Source organism: Pollicipes pollicipes, unplaced genomic scaffold (genome assembly GCF_011947565.3).
Source record: "Pollicipes pollicipes isolate AB1234 unplaced genomic scaffold, Ppol_2.1 Scaffold_3216;HRSCAF=3773_pilon_pilon_pilon, whole genome shotgun sequence".
Lineage (NCBI taxonomy): Eukaryota > Metazoa > Arthropoda > Thecostraca > Pollicipedomorpha > Pollicipedidae > Pollicipes > Pollicipes pollicipes.
This window is the reverse complement of record NW_023596251.1, coordinates 6,620,175-6,637,397: the sequence shown is the minus strand read 5'-3', so window position 1 is coordinate 6,637,397 and position 17,223 is coordinate 6,620,175. Positions and strand designations below refer to the sequence as shown.

Genomic DNA, 17,223 nt, shown 5'->3' with positions numbered 1-17,223 from the left:
TTGTGCATGTTTAGGCACGTTCACTGGCGTGTGTTTCCTTAAGGGAATCTGTCGCGTTGTGCGCCTCTGTAGCTTGCAGGTGCTTGCGCTGATTTTCGCTGGCTTTTACTGACCTTGACCTTTGGATGGTTGCCTCAATTTCACCTGATTATGGTGACATGTGCTGGCCTCTGATGACTGGATTGGCCCTGGTGACCAAAGTGATATGGTCAGGCCCGCGCTAACGCCGACTGACCTGCCATGACCTTTCGTGAGATATGCTGCCACGTGTTGACCTGCACCGACCTAAGTGGACCTGCGCGGACCGGAACCGACCTGTGCTGCCTAGGATGATCCGTGGTGACCTTCGGTAACACGCTCACCTCGTTAGACCTTTGTGGACTCCGGCTTATCTGTGGTGACCTGCGGTGACGACCCTTACCAACATAGTGGCAGGTGCCGACCTGTCCTTATGTCGGCTGATCTGTGCTGACCTGCCCTGATGTCGGCTGATCTGTGCTGACCTGCGTTGACCTGTGCGCCAGGGTCGCAGCAGGCGCCAGCCGGCAGCGGCGGCTCGTCGGATGCCGAGGAGCGGCCGCGGTTGCGGCGAGGCGCCAGCCTGACCTCGGCCAGGATCAAAGGTCAGGGCTGTGCGGCCGCTGACGCCTCCACCCCCTCGGCCGGCGCCGCGCGCTGCTCGCGGCGGACTCGTCGATGACGACATCCTAGGGATGCCGTCTGCTCGTGACTGGAGTGTCTGCTCTGTGATTGCGGGGACCCGTCTGCTCGTGACTGGAGTGTCTGTGCTGTGTGATCGCGGGACCCGTCTGCTCGTGACTGGAGTGTCTGTGCTCTGTGGTCGCGGGGACCCGTCTGCTCGTGACTGGAGTGTCTGTGCTCTGTGATCGCGGGGACCCGTCTGCTCGTGACTGGAGTGTCTGTGCTCTGTGATCGCGTTTGTAGCTCCACTTTGGCTCTCTCTGGGCGAAGCAGTCTTGCACTGAAATATATCGCGCGATGATTTACCATGAACGTCACCCTTGCTGGCCCTGCCTTGAGGAAATCCGTCGCTGTGCTGTTGCCGGTATTGTATGCGGCTTGGTGCTGCCCGTGGTGCCGCGGTGACTTGTGCGTGGTCAGACAGAGGTTTTTGCGTTCTTGTTGCAGAGCTGATGAGGTCGCCCAGCTGCCCACGTCTCTCTGGCATGTCCACTTTTTTAGCGGCGGGAGGGGAGGGCGGTCGTCTGTCCTCCCCTCTCTCCGGAATGGTCGCGTCCAGGAAGAAGGTGTTCGAAGCGTCGCGCGCCGCCACCGCCGCCGACGCGCCACGGCAGTCTGCGCGACAAAAGTAGCGCACGTTGCGGATTTACGACAGCTGCTGGCGCGGTTGCGGCGTACAGCGTGTTGGCCGACGGCGAGCCTGGAGCAGCTGCTGCGGCGAACGGACGCCATGGCCGCCGCCGGGGCGAGTCCATCGGGCCGGCGGCGGGGGAGGCCGGACGGCACGCCCGGCTACATGCTGCCGACGGAGGCATCTTCCCGCCGGCTGAGTGCAGGGGTGGCCGACCCGCTGGTGCTCCGCCAGTGGGCAGGGCTGTCAGGACGCCGCCACAGTGCGGGGGTGCGCGGCCCACCGGCGGCCACCGCCCGCTGTCGCGCCCGCTCGCTGCCGGCGACAGCGACGCCAGTGGCGCCGGCCGCCCGGCCCTCGGAGACGGTGCAGGCCTGCCGGCCGGGCTGCCTCGGCTGCCAGCTGGTGCGGATGTGGCTGGGCGTCTGGGAGCTGGAGGTGGCGCCGCGCCGCGTCGCCGCCCGCCGCCGGAGGTAGCGCCCCGCCGGGTGGCGCCGCAGGACGCTGCTGCGATGGCGTGTTTGGCAGCGGACCGCGCTGGCGGGCGCTGAGTGGGTTGTGTTTGCGTGCGGCGTTGACGGGCTGTCCTCCTCGTGTGTTATACTCGCCATGCTTATTCTGAAGCAGCTGTGCTGAGAAACTGAGGTCCTCCCCGATAGTTTCCGCACGTCAGTGGTAGACTGACGTCACCCCCCCCCCCCCCCCGACGATCTTCTGTTACCGCTCTCCCCCCGTGTTGACGATATATGCAATAACATCAGTGAGTGATAACAGCCCTTAACTAACAAATATACATTGATCTAATTTGCTCAATTTTTGTACGGGAGCACTACCTTTAGTCCGCGTCATGGGTCGACTCTCGATGCATCTCGATGTCGTCGCTGGATGAGCTGGTCATTGCTATAGTGCGCGCTGTCTTAGGAGCTAACTGTACAGAGTGTACCGTGTCCGAACAATAGGAAGTATGCTAATATCTACTCTGCCGTCGATGTTTTGTAATACAGCCCGTCGTTCCTCGATCAGTGCGTGCATTTGACACTGATCACTGATACAGCGGTCAGCGGACCGAGGCAGCCTGTGGCCATTCGAGACAGCGGCCGTCCGGGGATGTGTTGGCAGACAGAGGTCTCCATTCGGGACAGCGGCCGTCCGGGGGATGTGTTGGCAGACAGAGGTCTCCATTCGGGACAGCGGCCGTCCGGGGGATGTGTTGGCAGACAGAGGTGGCCATTCGAGACAGCGGCCGTCCGGGGATGTGTTGGCAGACAGAGGTCTCCATTCGGGACAGCGGCCGTCCGGGGGATGTGTTGGCAGACAGAGGTGGCCATTCGAGACAGCGGCCGTCCGGGGATGTGTTGGCAGACAGAGGTGGCCATTGGAGACAGCGGCCGTCCGGGGGATGTGTTGGCAGACAGAGGTGCCATTCGAGACAGCGGCCGTCCGGGGGATGTGTTGGCAGACAGAGGTGGCCATTCGAGACAGCGGCCGTCCGGGGGATGGTGTTGCAGACAGAGGTGGCCATTCGAGACAGCGGCCCGTCTGGGGGATGTGTTGGCAGACAGAGGTGGCCATTCGAGACAGCGGCCGTCCAGGGGATGTGTTGGCAGACAGAGGTGGCCATTCGAGACAGCGGCCGTCCGGGGGATGTGTTGGCAGACAGAGGTGGCCATTCGAGACAGCGGCCGTCCGGGGGATGTGTTGGCAGACAGAGGTGGCCATTCGAGACAGCGGCCGTCCGGGGGATGTGTTGGCAGACAGAGGTGGCCATTCGAGACAGCGGCCGTCCGGGGGATGTGTTGGCAGACAGAGGTGGCCATTCGAGACAGCGGCCGTCCGGGGGATGTGTTGGCAGACAGAGGTGGCCATTCGAGACAGCGGCCGTCTGGGGGATGTGTTGGCAGACAGAGGTGGCCATTCGAGACAGCGGCCGTCTGGGGGATGTGTTGGCAGACAGAGGTGGCCATTCGAGACAGCGGCCGTCCGGGGGATGTGTTGGCAGACAGAGGTGGCCATTCGAGACAGCGGCCGTCCGGGGGATGTGTTGGCAGACAGAGGTGGCCATTCGAGACAGCGGCCGTCCGGGGGATGTGTTGGCAGACAGAGGTGGCCATTCGAGACAGCGGCCGTCCGGGGGATGTGTTGGCAGACAGAGGTGTCCATTCGAGACAGCGGCCGTCCGGGGGATGTGTTGGCAGACAGAGGTGGCCATTCGGGACAGCGGCCGTCTGGGGGATGTGTTGGCAGACAGAAAAGTTCCCGCACGAGGATTTGTCAGACCATGTTTGTTGTTTTTTATAGCTGTCCGAACCGGGTGTAGTTTCCACCACTTGTGCCGCTGTGGTGGCACTCCATCTGTTTTTGCCAAGTGCAGTGCAGACAATCGTCGGTGGGTGCCGCTGGCCGCGCCACAGCTGGCTTCCTGTCTCGCATTTTCAGGAAACCCGTGAGCTTGAGAGTGAGTGAGAAAAGAGAAAACTTCGGGCTCTCAGTGAGCACGTTTATGTCCAACCGTTTATGTTGCCACATATGTTTACTCATTACATCATGGAAATTCCATGAAGCATTGATGGATCTGGGCTTGCTAAATTATTTCCTAATTGTAATATTGCTAGAGCAAAACAGTCACAGAACAAAGTCTGGCATATGTGTCGGCCGGGCGACCAGTCACACATACGCGCGCACACACACACACACACACACACACGGTGTGATGTGCGTGCGTGCGCGCGCGCGCGCGCGCGCGCGCGTGTGTGTGTGTGTGTGCGTGCGTGTGTGATTCGTTTGACCCTGACTGACATACAGTGAGCTGTGCTGCCCTCGGCTGCTTGTGACGACCTGTGGCGTTTGTGTTATCCGGAAGCTGCCCGTCCAGACGCGCTGGGCCGCCTACATGACTCACATCAGGGCGTGGACCACACCAAAAGACGAACACGTCAGACCGTCTGGTGGCCAGGGACCACCAGTGTCACATATTTTTCCCACGAAGCAGCTCGGACAGCGCACACAGCGCACAGTGCTGGTTCACAGCGCAGAAATACCTTTGCATATTGCGAGAATCACATCATGCACACAGCTTGCGTCGGAGGGAGCGCAGCATAAAACTGCTGGTGATTAGCCTTCTAGGAGTTTCTGTTGCAACACTTGTATTTCCCTGGAGCGTACTAAGGGTGCGGACTGGGCACTCATTTGGAAAAGGAGAGTAGGCCCCGGGTGCAATGTCCTTGGCGGCGAGGCCATTCATCTGGTGTGCGCTCTCTGGTCCAGAGAAGCCAACCTGCCATGATAATTTATCGATGGATACCTCCGGCGTGGAGAAATCTCCATCCTTTATAATTGAAAACAACAGGAACGTCATTTCATTCTTGGTGACCATCTTGGTCCTGGAGGAGCGAGCAGCTGCGATTGTTGCCAGTCCTAAACGCAACTGCAACAGCTTGCTAGGGCCAAGAGATCTCTGCATTGCGTGTTGGTGTAAGGCTTTAAGTCGACGTCCGCTGTGTGTGTTTTTTTAACTCAACTTTGGCGCTCAGCCGCGTCATTAAGGCGCAGGGGGGAATGCGGCGCGTGTGGGCGAAATTGTTGCTCTCTTCAAAATAAGGTCGCTTTTCGTCGTCCACTTGCGACTGCCTGACGTGCCAGTAATTGGAGTTTTTTGTACACGCCCCTCGTTTTTAAGTAGAAAGCCTCAGCAGTATGAAGCTCGGCATTTCGTTCAAGCCCATTAGAACGGACAGAATTTTCCGAATTCATTTCAGTCTCCAGGAGTGCCAATGTTTGTAAATGATTGGGGGGCCGAACCGAGGGCCCGACAACCTACCTCCTTCCCCATTTTTCTCACCGGATTTAGCTCACTTTATTTTGATTAAACGCAAGAATTTTCTTCTATAAATTACGTGTTCTATAATTTATTAACAAAAATCAATTTACGTAGTAAAGAAGTCATGCAGGGTTAAACCCAAGCAGAAGGCACTGGACGCACACGTCCTCTGGCACGTGAAGGCGCCCCTTTAGAGGCCACCTTAGCGTGCCGGTGGCGCTCCTCTATGGCGCCCACGGGATGCGGCACGTATTTTGGTTGTGGGGGACGGGGACGGGGTTAGCCATCAAGGACCTAGGTCATCCCCATATTCAGAGCTCTTCACTTTAACTTCACAAACCACTGTGTGTCTTATGGCGCTAAGTACGTGAAGTTTATTGCACCATTTGTCCGCTCACCTGTTACAATTTGTATCTCGTGGTGCGAGCAGCCACGATTTTGTTATGAGAGTGGTACGAGACGCCACCGCGCAAAAAAACATCAAAGAAGACAGTCTTTGTGTTATGACCATCTTTTACCCACGTTCTTTGTGGTATTCCAACCAAAAACATGGGGGCAAGCGGGGGGCCAAGTCCACATGGGGGAGGGGGGACCCAACTCAACATTGGGGGTGGGGCAGGGCCCTCATAAAAGAATACAAATCGACGCCCGTGAGCCTTTCGCAGGAAGGATAGTATCCAGTCCAACCGCCCACGCGTCTTCCTTAATGCCCGTGGTCCAATCCGGCTTCGCCAAGCAAAGCGATCTATCTGAGCTACCAAAGCTATGTATCTTAACTCACACATCAAAGCTGTCGTTGCCTTCATGTGTCAGCTTTATGCAACTCGAATTATATCTTCATGCGGTAAATTTACCATGCTGGCTATGCAGGGTTTGACTTGGCATCACTATGTGGAAATCTGTCGGGTTGCCGTTGCCACTGGAGAGGGGGGGGGGGGGGCCAGAAGGCGGTCGGGTAGCAGTTAGGCTGCGCGTCTGCGAAACCGATGGAACAGGTTCCAATTGTCCACAGAGCCTGGCCTCACCGCCAGGGGGTTATCACGACGTGAGTGCTTCGGAAAAGCTCCTACTGACCGTCGTTCTACAACGTTGCATCTACGCGGGATTACTCGTACTGTAAACCTGTACTCGTACTGTACTGTAGCCCACCTACGTGGGCTGGTGCACATTCGGCGAGTTCGGCGGGGGGAACTCAAGGATTAGGGGAAGTGGGCGGAAAGGTAAGAAGAAGGAGAGGAGAAAGAAAAAAGGTGGCGTGGGCGACAGGGTAACTCCCAAACACCAAATTGATATATGTTCCAGTCCACGAAGTCATCTGCATCACCTTGGTTTTGCTGTTTGAAATCGCGTGTTTGACTGGCAGGTATCGGACCCTGTCGCGCCCGGCGATTTCAACTGAGTTCCCCGGCACAGGCTACTAACTGAATTCGAGTTTGTAGGGGCGGGCTTTGTAGTTGCTGACGGCGGCAGGCACGTGATACTGCGCTGGCAGCAGAGAAACTCTACCGCAGGGCGAGTCTTCGGCGACACAATCCTTTGCGAGACGATGCTGGCCGTCCCGCCCTTCGACAATTGCAATGAATACTCTTCCCGTTGCAGGAGTTGCATATACGACCACACATCAACCCTGCACACGATTCATTTACAGAATAGGCATTTAGCCACAACTCCCAACGCAGTTGTAACTGAAGTCGACCTGGCGTTATGGCATGACTTTGGTCTAGGCTGACCTTAGTGACCGGACAAAATCTTGGTATTACGTTTAAACTGTTATGTAGAAGGCATGCCGCCATCATTATCAACATGACGGCAGCGCTTCGCAAATTAAGTGCATTTGTGAGGAACATTAGGCGTATAGATAAACAACATTAATCACGTTATTTCTCAAAGAAGAAAGAGGAAAATGGAAAAATAAATGTGATATTTCGGCTACATGCGTTTAGCGAAAATAATAACAAATTCAAATTTCTCTGCCGATTTTACTCGACGTTTCAGTTTTTTCCTAAAAAAAAAATAGCTAGCCACAGTTTTTACAGACCACCAACATGCAGGACATTAAACAAGGAGCAATTGCCAGTCATTTCTGCGATTCAGTGGACATATAACTGAGAATTAAAATGCGCGAAAAATACCTGTATATGCAAATGAATTCAAGTTAACAGTCGTCACGTGTAACACATCATTCACTTCTGCAAGCGATTTCAAGTTAACAAGCACGTCGCATCACGCATCACTTTTACACGTAAACGATTTCAATTAAACAGACATCGTGTATCAAGCGTCAGACAACGCTGATACATGAAGGCGATTTTAAGCCAGCATGCATAACACATCAAGACACTAGTCACATTCAAATAATCGTTCATGACGAGTCCTGTACACTGAAGTCTGGTCGCCAATTTCTTATAAAAATAGATCCACCATTTTTCCTGTCTGGATGGTGCCGTACTTTGAAGATACCTTTGAGCTCTAAAGGGAAATGGTCCGTACTTCCTTGGATTTTAACTTTAGCGTGTTCTGTCAAAAAAATGGTCACCGAAGAGTTCTTTTTATTATCTGTTTCATTTTGAGCATCTCGCAGGTGTTCTTCACAAATGAAACGAGTAAGACGCATGGACTTCTCAACATAGCCCATGTACTTCCCACGTTTTTCGCGCAGTTTACGCTTGAATTCGTAAACCATATTTCTTCACGTGCAAACCCCTTAAAACCCAGGCATGCATATATGACACCCATCGCACCCCGGGCACTTATGCTGCGAGACAATATATTTAACTAGATAGTTATTTAGCTCCTTATCGAGTGTGCCCGAGGAGGTAACAGATGGGGGGGGGGGGGCGACATGAGCGCGTGGCCAGTTTCCGAGCAGGTTATTACATCGGGCCCCCGTCAAGAGCCCAGGGACCTCCATTCAAAAAGAAAGTCCTCAAGACCCAATAAAGAGGGGCCCCGAAAGATAAAGTGTGTCCGAGCGTCTCAACAGATAGGGCTTCTAACAAGAGCGTAGGGCCCTCCATTCAAATAGGAACCACTCAATACCCAATGCAGATGGCCCCCGAACGATAAAATGCACCTCAACAGCTTATCAGAAGAGGCCCGAAAAGAGCGTTAGGCCCTCCATTCAAAAAAGAAGTATCCAAAGCCTGTGCAGAGGGCTTCCGAAATATGGAGTGTACCCTAGCAGATTACCAGACGGCCCCGGACAGGAGTGCAGCGCCCTAAATTCAAAGGTGGTGAACAGATGGGGCCGCCGACAAGAGTGTAGGGCCATCCATTCAAATGTGAAATACCCACGGCACAATGTAGAGAGCTCCGAATGATCGAGGGTGCCCGAGAATGTTAACAGATAGAGCCCCGTGAAGACCTTCACTCAAAAAGCAAGTACCCAAGACCCGACGTAGAGGTCACCCAACAATTGGATGCACCGGAGCAGCTTATCAGAAGGGGCCGCAACAAGAGCATAGAGCGTAGGTCCCTCCATTGAAGTAACAAGTGTCCAAAACCCAGTGCGGAGGGCCCCCGAAAGATGGAGTGTACCCAAGCAGGTTATCAGATGGCCCCGATATGAGCGCAGGTCCCTAAATTCAAACGCTAAGTCTCAATGTGCAGGGCTCCCGGACAATCCACTTTGGCCAAAGAAGTTAACAGAGGGGACCCCAGACAAGTGCGTAGGGCCTCCATTCAAATAGGGCTTCCCCAAGGCCCAATCTAGAGGGCCCCCGAAAGATCGAGTGTATCCGAGCGGGCTATCAGATGGCATTGACAAGAGCGTAGGGCCCTACATTAAAATACCCAATGTGCCGGGCCCCTAAACAATTCAGTGTGCCGGAGCAGGTTGACAGATGGGGCCCCGACAGGTGTGCAAGGCCCTCCATTCAAATGGAAAGCACCCTGGACCCAGTTTCGAGGGCCCCGACCGACAGAGTGTGCATAAGCAGGTTAACAGATGAACCACCGACAAAAGCATACGGCCCTAAGCAAGTGACATAAGACTGGAAGCGCCCTAGACCAATGCAGAGGGCCCACGAGCATATCGCAAGTGTGTCGGTAGGTGAACCGAAACCAACGTAAAGGGCCCCCGAGCCACCGAGAATACCCGAGCAAGTTAAAATGGGGGTCCCCTGCTATAGCCCACAGAGCCTTTCTGGCGACTGGAAAGAATCCGTGGAAGGCCTCTGATTGACAAGAGCGCCCCGGCACGCTAGCAGGGAGAGCACAGAAACCGTGCAGGTCCCTCCGAGTAAACCCAAAGCAGTCAGGGCTAACGTGGAAGGCTCCTTAACAATCGAAATGACCTTGCAAGTGGGCATATAGGTCCCCGGAAACAGGATAGGACTCTGGACAGCGTGATAAGGCTGATAATTTCCAATAAACAACTTTTTCCATTATTGAAGATTTTTATCTTTTCTCGTAGGTCATTCACTTTCGTTTGCAGCTGCTCTCGGTGGCCTGGAAATCCAAAGAATTTGTTGTGTTTTGTGTTAAAAAAAACTGTACCTGTTTGGCCACCTACGGCCCCTTCGGAGCCTATGCGCCACTTCGGGGTACCACGATGGGTCATGGGCCCCGTGACCACTCTCTCTGGATCCGCCCCTGATTCAATCAGTGGTGAAGGTTGGTGAGGGGGGAGGGGAGGCCACAGCGGCCACGTGCCAACAATTAGAGGACCAGGCGGAGATAACAATGCCGCTGACTTGTATTGGTGCAGATATGTGGCATGCACTATCATATAAATACCGGTAGAATGGTGTTCTCTATTTCAGTTACACATTGAGACACATACAGGTAAAACGAAGAACACCATGCCACCCGAAACAAGGTGGTTGAAGTCCGGTTATTTTTGTTTCGAGGTAGGCTCTTCTACGCGACGTGGTTCACATCACATCCGGACAACTCGTAGATACCGGCTAGGCTTCGGGCCCAGCTAAATACCAGGAGCGTATGTCCAGAGCCGACGATATTGACGGAAAGGCCGAATGCCCGGGTGGGTTCTTATCATGACCGGCACCTGACCGTATAATGAAATAAATCATGGCTGAGCTTTGCGCGGCATGAACATCTCATAACTTTACTTAAATGCCTATGAACTGCTCCAGAAAATCCGACGCAAGCGTGCAAAGTGGGCCCAAGCAGAAGTCTGCCGCCACCACGGGAACCGAACCCGCCACCCTCCCGTTACGAACCTGGCGACACCCCGCGGCGCTACGCGTCCTCGTGCATCCGAGCGTCGAGATAATTACCCAAAGCAAAACTATGGCAGCGATGCTCACTGCGGGTTGGAGGTGCCAGTTCGCCGGCGACTCAAATTTGCGGGATGTGATTTGCGGGTTTCATCGAGCCCAGTACTAGTTCTGGCTGTTGATTGGCGGAGAACGCGTGCGATTGGTGGCTTGTGTTTGGCGGAGAGGCGTCCTGGAATTTGCCATCGAAGCGTCTGCAGCCGGTGCCAACTGACGGGTGAAAATACTTGTAATGCGAGGACGCGACAGAATTCATACTTTAAAAACATACATTTATCATTACTTTTGTGGCAAAAACTGCCTTTGCTTATACGTGACATTATTTCTCTCCCAATACTCACACGATATGGAGTGCTGTAGACGATAAAAAGGTATACCCCTCATTACTTCTACTGTAAACGATCACAAACGACATGACTGCCGCACGGTAGAACTTTGCTGCAAAAACGTATGCCCGCCATTACTTCTAATGCAAAAACTCATGCATGACATGGGTGTTACACAACAAAATTGATGCTTAGTATTATACCTGCCATTGTGTCTACTGCAAACGAAATATATTGAGTATTCACTCACAAGCGATATTGCATCTACCGCCAATGCTTGTTTGCGACCCTCACCCAAATCCTGGTAAGAGGAACACATTGGAATACTTGGACGCTTGGAGATGAGGGGTGCTCACTCGCTGGTGTCGACACGTTAGTGCTGCTACATGTGCTGCGATCGGCCTAACCGCGAGGGCAGCCGTTCCAAGGCGAAATTGCCTTTGATGAAAAAAAAATGTCAATCGCAGTGGCGTAGCATCACACAACAAGCTTGGGGGAAAAGCAAGGGAATAAATGACCAACTCTGCCCCAAAATGCATAAAACGCGGTGTTGGCGCCGAAGGTGAAACGTCGCCTCCCACAGATGAGGTGTCGATGGGGTCTCCGCAGTCTGGTCAGAGATGGGGTCTCCGCAGTCTGGTCAGAGATTGGGTCCCCGCAGTCTGGTCAGAGATGGGGTCCCCGCAGTCTGGTGTTCTCTAATCGTGATTCTGATGCCCATCAAATGTCCTCTCTCAGCGGATATCAGTCTGAATATAGATCTGAATACATTGCTAGTTTATTGAACCAATTCGCATGATCGCGACCCTGGCCTTCTGTTGTCCCCCTCCCCCTCCCCCTCCCCTCCCCTGTGATCAGGATTTTGTCAATTTAATTATTGATGCGGGAGACCACTTTTTTCGTTCATTTTTATGCAAGAAACCGTCCTCCGCAGCGCGGCCGTCCAACCAGGATCGAGCGCGGCTTCGCAGTTCAGCCGGGGTCGGCAACCGACACGACCGTCCAACCAGGATCGAGCGCGGCTTCGCAGTTCAGCCGGGGCCGGCAACCGAGGAATCAGTCAGCCTAACAACAGGGCCCTAAATACAAGAGTACCATGATCGATCAACAGAAATTATCGCGTGTAACGCCACGAAGTGCGACAAACGCCGCTGCTTAGCCCCCAAGCATATGCCGACTGGAGTGATTTGCTGTTGTATGACCAGCAGCGGCACGTTGCTTTCGAGCGATTGGAGGCGGTGGAGTGTCCAAATGAAGTCGAACAAGAAAAGCTTAATTGGGGGATGCGTTCACATTGTCCAAGGTACACTATGTCCAAAGGTACAGAATGTCCAAAGTACAGAATGTCCAATGTACAGAGTGTCCAGAGTTCATAATATCCAAGGTACAGAATGTCCAAAACGAGAAATAACTTTCAAAATGGCTCGGTGTGGAGGTGTTCATATTGTCCAAGGTACAGAGTGCCCAAGGTACACAATGTCCGAAGTACACAATGTCCAATGTACAGAATGTCCAAAGTTCATTATGTCCAAAGTACAGAATTTCCAAAGTACGTATTGTCAAAGGTACGGAACGCCCAAAGCACACAATGTCCAAGGTACACAATGTCCAAGGTACAAAACGTCCAAAGTACGTAATGTCCAAGGTACACAATGTCCAAGGTACACAATGTCCAAGGTACACAATGTCCAAGGTACACAATGTCCAAGGTACACAATGTCCAAAGTACAGAATGCCCAATTTTGTTTCTGGGGCGGCCGTCAGGGTATGACTCTTAGCCTCTATTGATCCTCAGCGACGTTCCCAGAAGCCTCCGCCGCGCATATACATCCGGCCGACGACACTACCACTACTCGGAGTGCGGTCCGTCGTCCGCCGCCGACCGTTGTCGCATGCGGTAGGCGGGATGACGTAGTTAGGTATTTGTCCAATGACAGAGCGGCTTGGGCCGGCAGCGATTGTGGGGGAGCCGTGCGGCGCCTCCCCCGCCCTGACAGCTGCTCGGCCTTTACTGCCTGGTTATGATTAGCGCCATCTACCGAAGCGTGAGAAACTACAAGTGCTTGGAAAGCCCGGTACGCGGTCCGGTTGTTCATTCCCAGGGTAGCAGGCATCCTTCAATTCCTTTTCGGCTTCGCGTCACTGCCATTCTTATGAGAGACCTGTAGTGTCCTCCCTGCGCTCTCCACACTCTCGCTGCGCCTGTGCGGAGGTAGCCGTGGATCGGCTACTTGTCTACTTGCTTTGCGGCTTGACGATGCTTTCCTCTGGGTCGTAAGGAAAATTTGGGTCTACCGACCAGGACGTCTGATCATACGCGACCCATCTACCAAAATTCGTGCTCCATGCCTCCGAGTTGGGTCAGAAATTTCGCAAGCTCTCTTCTTATGCCTTTGCACTGCTTCTGAGTGCCTCGCCAGAGCTGGAAGTACTGGGCACGATATACGATACTACATAATCCGGAAAATTCCAATGCGTGCCTTGCCAACAAGCCGTCTGTAGCATTCAGCGGATAACGCTCATGGTTGCTGTTTGTTTTCATGGTTTGCTTCGGATCTGCATTATTTGTACGAAAAGAATCCGTAATTTGAATTTTGAAGCACAAATCAAGGGGTTTCACGCCAGGTGCCATAATCCATTCCCCCCCCCCCCCCCCCCCCCGCTTAGACCCGCATCTGGTTTTTAGTCATAGATGGTTTCTGACAAAAAGTTGAGAATCGGCCAATGTGTGCTCACCGAGTTCCGGACCCCGCTCCACTTGGAAACAATTCTGGCTGTTCGCTACCGATTTACACCTTTGACTCGTCAAGGAAGCGGTGACCCACATCACAGTCAGGCAAAAGAGTATTTCCTTCGTTGTATGTCAAAACAATCCTATACTTTCGTTGTCCAGACAAAGCATATCGATATGTCTCCTTTGTATGGAGCGCCATCGCCTGCAAACACCAATGTTGGGGGCCATGACGCAGCGGGGGTTGAGTGCGGATTCCCACGAGGTGCTATAAGCGCTAATCACATTTATTACGCCCTCGCTCCGTACATTCACAATGGCCCCAACATGGTCACCAAGCTGCTGTTTTGCTAACACTTTTCAAAACTTAAGTGAACCAAGTGCCATTTCTATTCCATGGTAGAATGGTCTTGGTCTTCAGAATGGGTCAAGTGCCATGGGTATTCAGAATGGGTCAAGTGCCTTGGGTCTTCAGGATGGGTCAAGTGCCATGGGTCTTCAGAATGGGTCAAGTGCCATGTGTCTTCAGAATGGGTCAAGTGCCATGGGTCTTCAGAATAATGCGGCCTTTTGCATGCAGCATAAATGCTCAGCTCATCTTCTGCTCGCTAAACCGAAATTGCTCCGTGGCTTAGTAATACGTATTTAGCAATTATGAGTACACTTCTTAGCATGACTGTTCTGTTTCTAGTGTATGTAATTAATTCAACCACGTGCATGCGAACTGAGAGCTAAGTCGTTCAGCAAAAACAACGTAGGTGGATGTTCGCGAATAGACACTGCAAGCAACTTCGGTTTTTCTATTAAAAAAATGGCATGACATTAGAGAACGATTCATATTTTGCGAAGTGGCCGTTTTGTCTGATCTTCTCATTTTGCGCAACTACATCCTTGATTGAACAAGAAGTAACCGGTGATGTGCTATAGGAAAAGAACGCCGTTACTTTTTCGGTGAGATATTGTTTACTGATAAGCGGCGCATTCCTTGAATGTGTCTTTGTGTGAAATTTCACTGAAGCAAAAGCAGATCCGATAAGATAATTCAACAGGAACCTTGCAACCGCATTTCTAGGAAAAGATCAAGGAGATTTCAATTGCGACGCAATTGGAAAATATTGATGGGTATTTTTTACGACACTCAGGACCAAACCAACCGTTTGACCCCAACGTGGCAAAAAGCGAGCACTCGTAGATTGTTAACAATGCAGGCGTGATCTCCGCACTAATATGTGTCCAGCACAGGATCTCATCAGCAGCTGTAGGTGCTGACCCTGTGTTGTGTCGTTCGTGTCAATAGCAAGTTGCGAGCACACCTGGGTTAGGGATCATGCGCTTGTCATTACATTGTGTGCATGTCGTCTTTCCTTCAGTGGTATTATGCTCAGAAACAGCGGCGACTCGCTTACGTTCCCTTTTCCCTTTGCATTGCGCCTCGCAGTGACAGCACTCTCCCAGCCTCTTCTGGTTTCCTTACATCTCCGCTCTCCTGCGCAGTGACGAATATCAACAGCCATGCACGTTTTCTAGACATATTTTTTTAAAAAAGCGTTACAACACCGCGACACATTCGCCCGCGTTTACAAAAAGAACTCTCTGGGAGGCTCCCAGAAACGGCCTCGGCAGAATGGGCACCTGGCCCGCCTTCCGGTCGCCCGCGCCTGGATCGCTCGCAGGCACCGCATGCAGCCGTAGGCGTGCAGCGCGGTAGGACCGCGCCCCGGCGGACCTGGTCGTCCTACGGCTGCAGGCATACTTGGCATTCCTAAGGGGTAAGGGAACAACACATCAGCATTCATAGCCTAGCATGTTTGAAATTTTTCACTTGCTGCATTGAAATGAAACAAGTACAGAATTTTGCATCGTCACCATTTGTGTACGTTTTGACACGATGACCATATGCTATTATTTACGTACAGCTGAAGGGGTCTGCATCCCAACGCTGCAGACACTCCTCAGCCATTACGCTGCATGCCAATAGTTTTGTTTTTGTCAGCAACGGTTCACTGCTTTTATGCACCCCCATTGATTTCTTATGTCAAAATTTCAGTCGGCGTTTTATTACTGAAATTGCTTCAATACTAATGTTTTCCTGGGGTCACAGTGGGTCTTGTTCTAACGAACCCTTTTTTGTTAAAATAGGGATCACTCCTGGCATTTGAAGTGTATCGAAACAAATGGTTTACGCGCGTCATCGGAAGACAATATAACACGATTTCGCACAACGCGGATTTAACAAGTAAACCATGAATCTTCTACGACAGACAACTTCGCTTAAACTTACTGGTCCGGGCTGGTTCAACAGGCCATCGCGGCTTCTAGCCGGGGCGGCCCCGGCGACTCCGGGAGCAGCTCTGGTGGCTGGTGCGGCTCCTTGGGCTCCTTGGGCTCCGGCGGCTCCATCAGCTCCAGCGGCCGGGGCGGCCCCGGCGGCTCGGGAACCTCCGGGGACACCAGCTGCTCCGGCGGGTGGTCCGCTCCGTGGTCTCTGGCGGCTTGGGCGGCCCCGGCGGCTCTGAGCGGTTCGGGGACTTGGGTGACTCCGGCAGCTCCGTGGCCTCCGGCGGCTTGGGCGCCTCGGGCGGTTCCAGATGGCCCGGGGGCTTGGGCGATTCCGGCAGCTCCGTGGCCTCCAGCGGCTTGGGCGGCTCTGCACGGTCCGGCGGCTCTATGGGTTCGGGCGGCCTGGGCTTCCTGGGCTGCTCCGGGGCACCGGGGGCCCCGACAGCTCCAGCGGCCTGACCGGCTCCTGCGGCTCTAGGGGCTCCGTCGGCTCCGGCCGGTTGGGCGTCTCTGACAGCTCCAGCGGCCTGAGCAGGTCCGGGGGCTCCGTCGGCTCCGGCCGGCTGGGCGTCTCTGACGGTTCCAGCGGCCTTGGCAGGTCCGGGGCTCCGTCGGCTCCGGCCGGCTGGGCATCTCTGACGGTTCCAGCGGCCTGAGCAGGTCCGGGGGCTCCGGCGACTCCGGCGGCCTGGTCAGCTCCGGCGATGCCGGCGGCTCCGGCGGCCCGGAAGGCTCCTCCAGCCATGGCAGCTGCTGCTACAACCTGATTGCAGGCGAGAAGGCAGGCATCACAACCGAAGATAAGCGCTGTAACTAACGGGAAACCCTCCCTACACGAGAGGCATGAAGGGATTCAGAAGCGGTTTTTCTGTCGTAACTTGCGAACAGTGGTAACCACGGTTGATGATATTTTGGGTAGCTGAGTTACCATGTATTTTGACACATTTTGCACACGGAGGATGTTTCTAGCCGCGACGACTGATGATCTATGACATGCCTTTCAAGGTCATGTCAGCGACGTTTTCCCTAGCAGTGACAAGTTTAATCCCCGGGAAATGCATTCCACAGCGAGTTTTGGAGACTTCTTTTTTCGGCACAGTACCTGGTCTGGGGTGCATTAGTGTCGTTCCGGTGTCTTTAAGGTCAGGCCACCCAAGGTAAAGCCAGGTCACGACTTGGCGTTTTCGATTGACTGCCTCTTTTAAAGTCGAACCATGTAAAACCTAATGGCATACGCGCTGCAACCTTTGAAGGCTTTTCGAGCCATATCTCCCTCATTGATGCAGTTTTTGGCCCTTGATAACGTCGAACGGCCTAATGCAGTAATACCCCCCCCCCCCCCCTTTGACAGGACATGACACACAATGAGTCACATGTGCCGATATGCACGAGGACCTTATCGCTATAGGGTGTTTCAAGTGTTATTCGACACCATCTTGTACCTGGTTGTACCGTGCTTTGTTCCAACCTTGGAATATATATATATATATATATAT

At 53.4% G+C, this 17,223-nt stretch overlaps 1 protein-coding gene across 1 annotated transcript in view; it reads left to right on the top strand.

Moving 5' to 3' along the window:
* LOC119091058 (protein outspread) overlaps positions 1 to 333 on the top strand; it is a 110,323-nt gene extending 109,990 nt beyond the window's left edge. The window contains exon 46 of the mRNA XM_037213775.1: positions 329 to 333. Within this exon, the coding sequence (XP_037069670.1) occupies positions 329 to 333 (5 nt within the window). The remainder of the gene's footprint in view (positions 1 to 328) is intronic.
* The last annotated feature ends 16,890 nt before the right edge of the window (positions 334 to 17,223 follow it).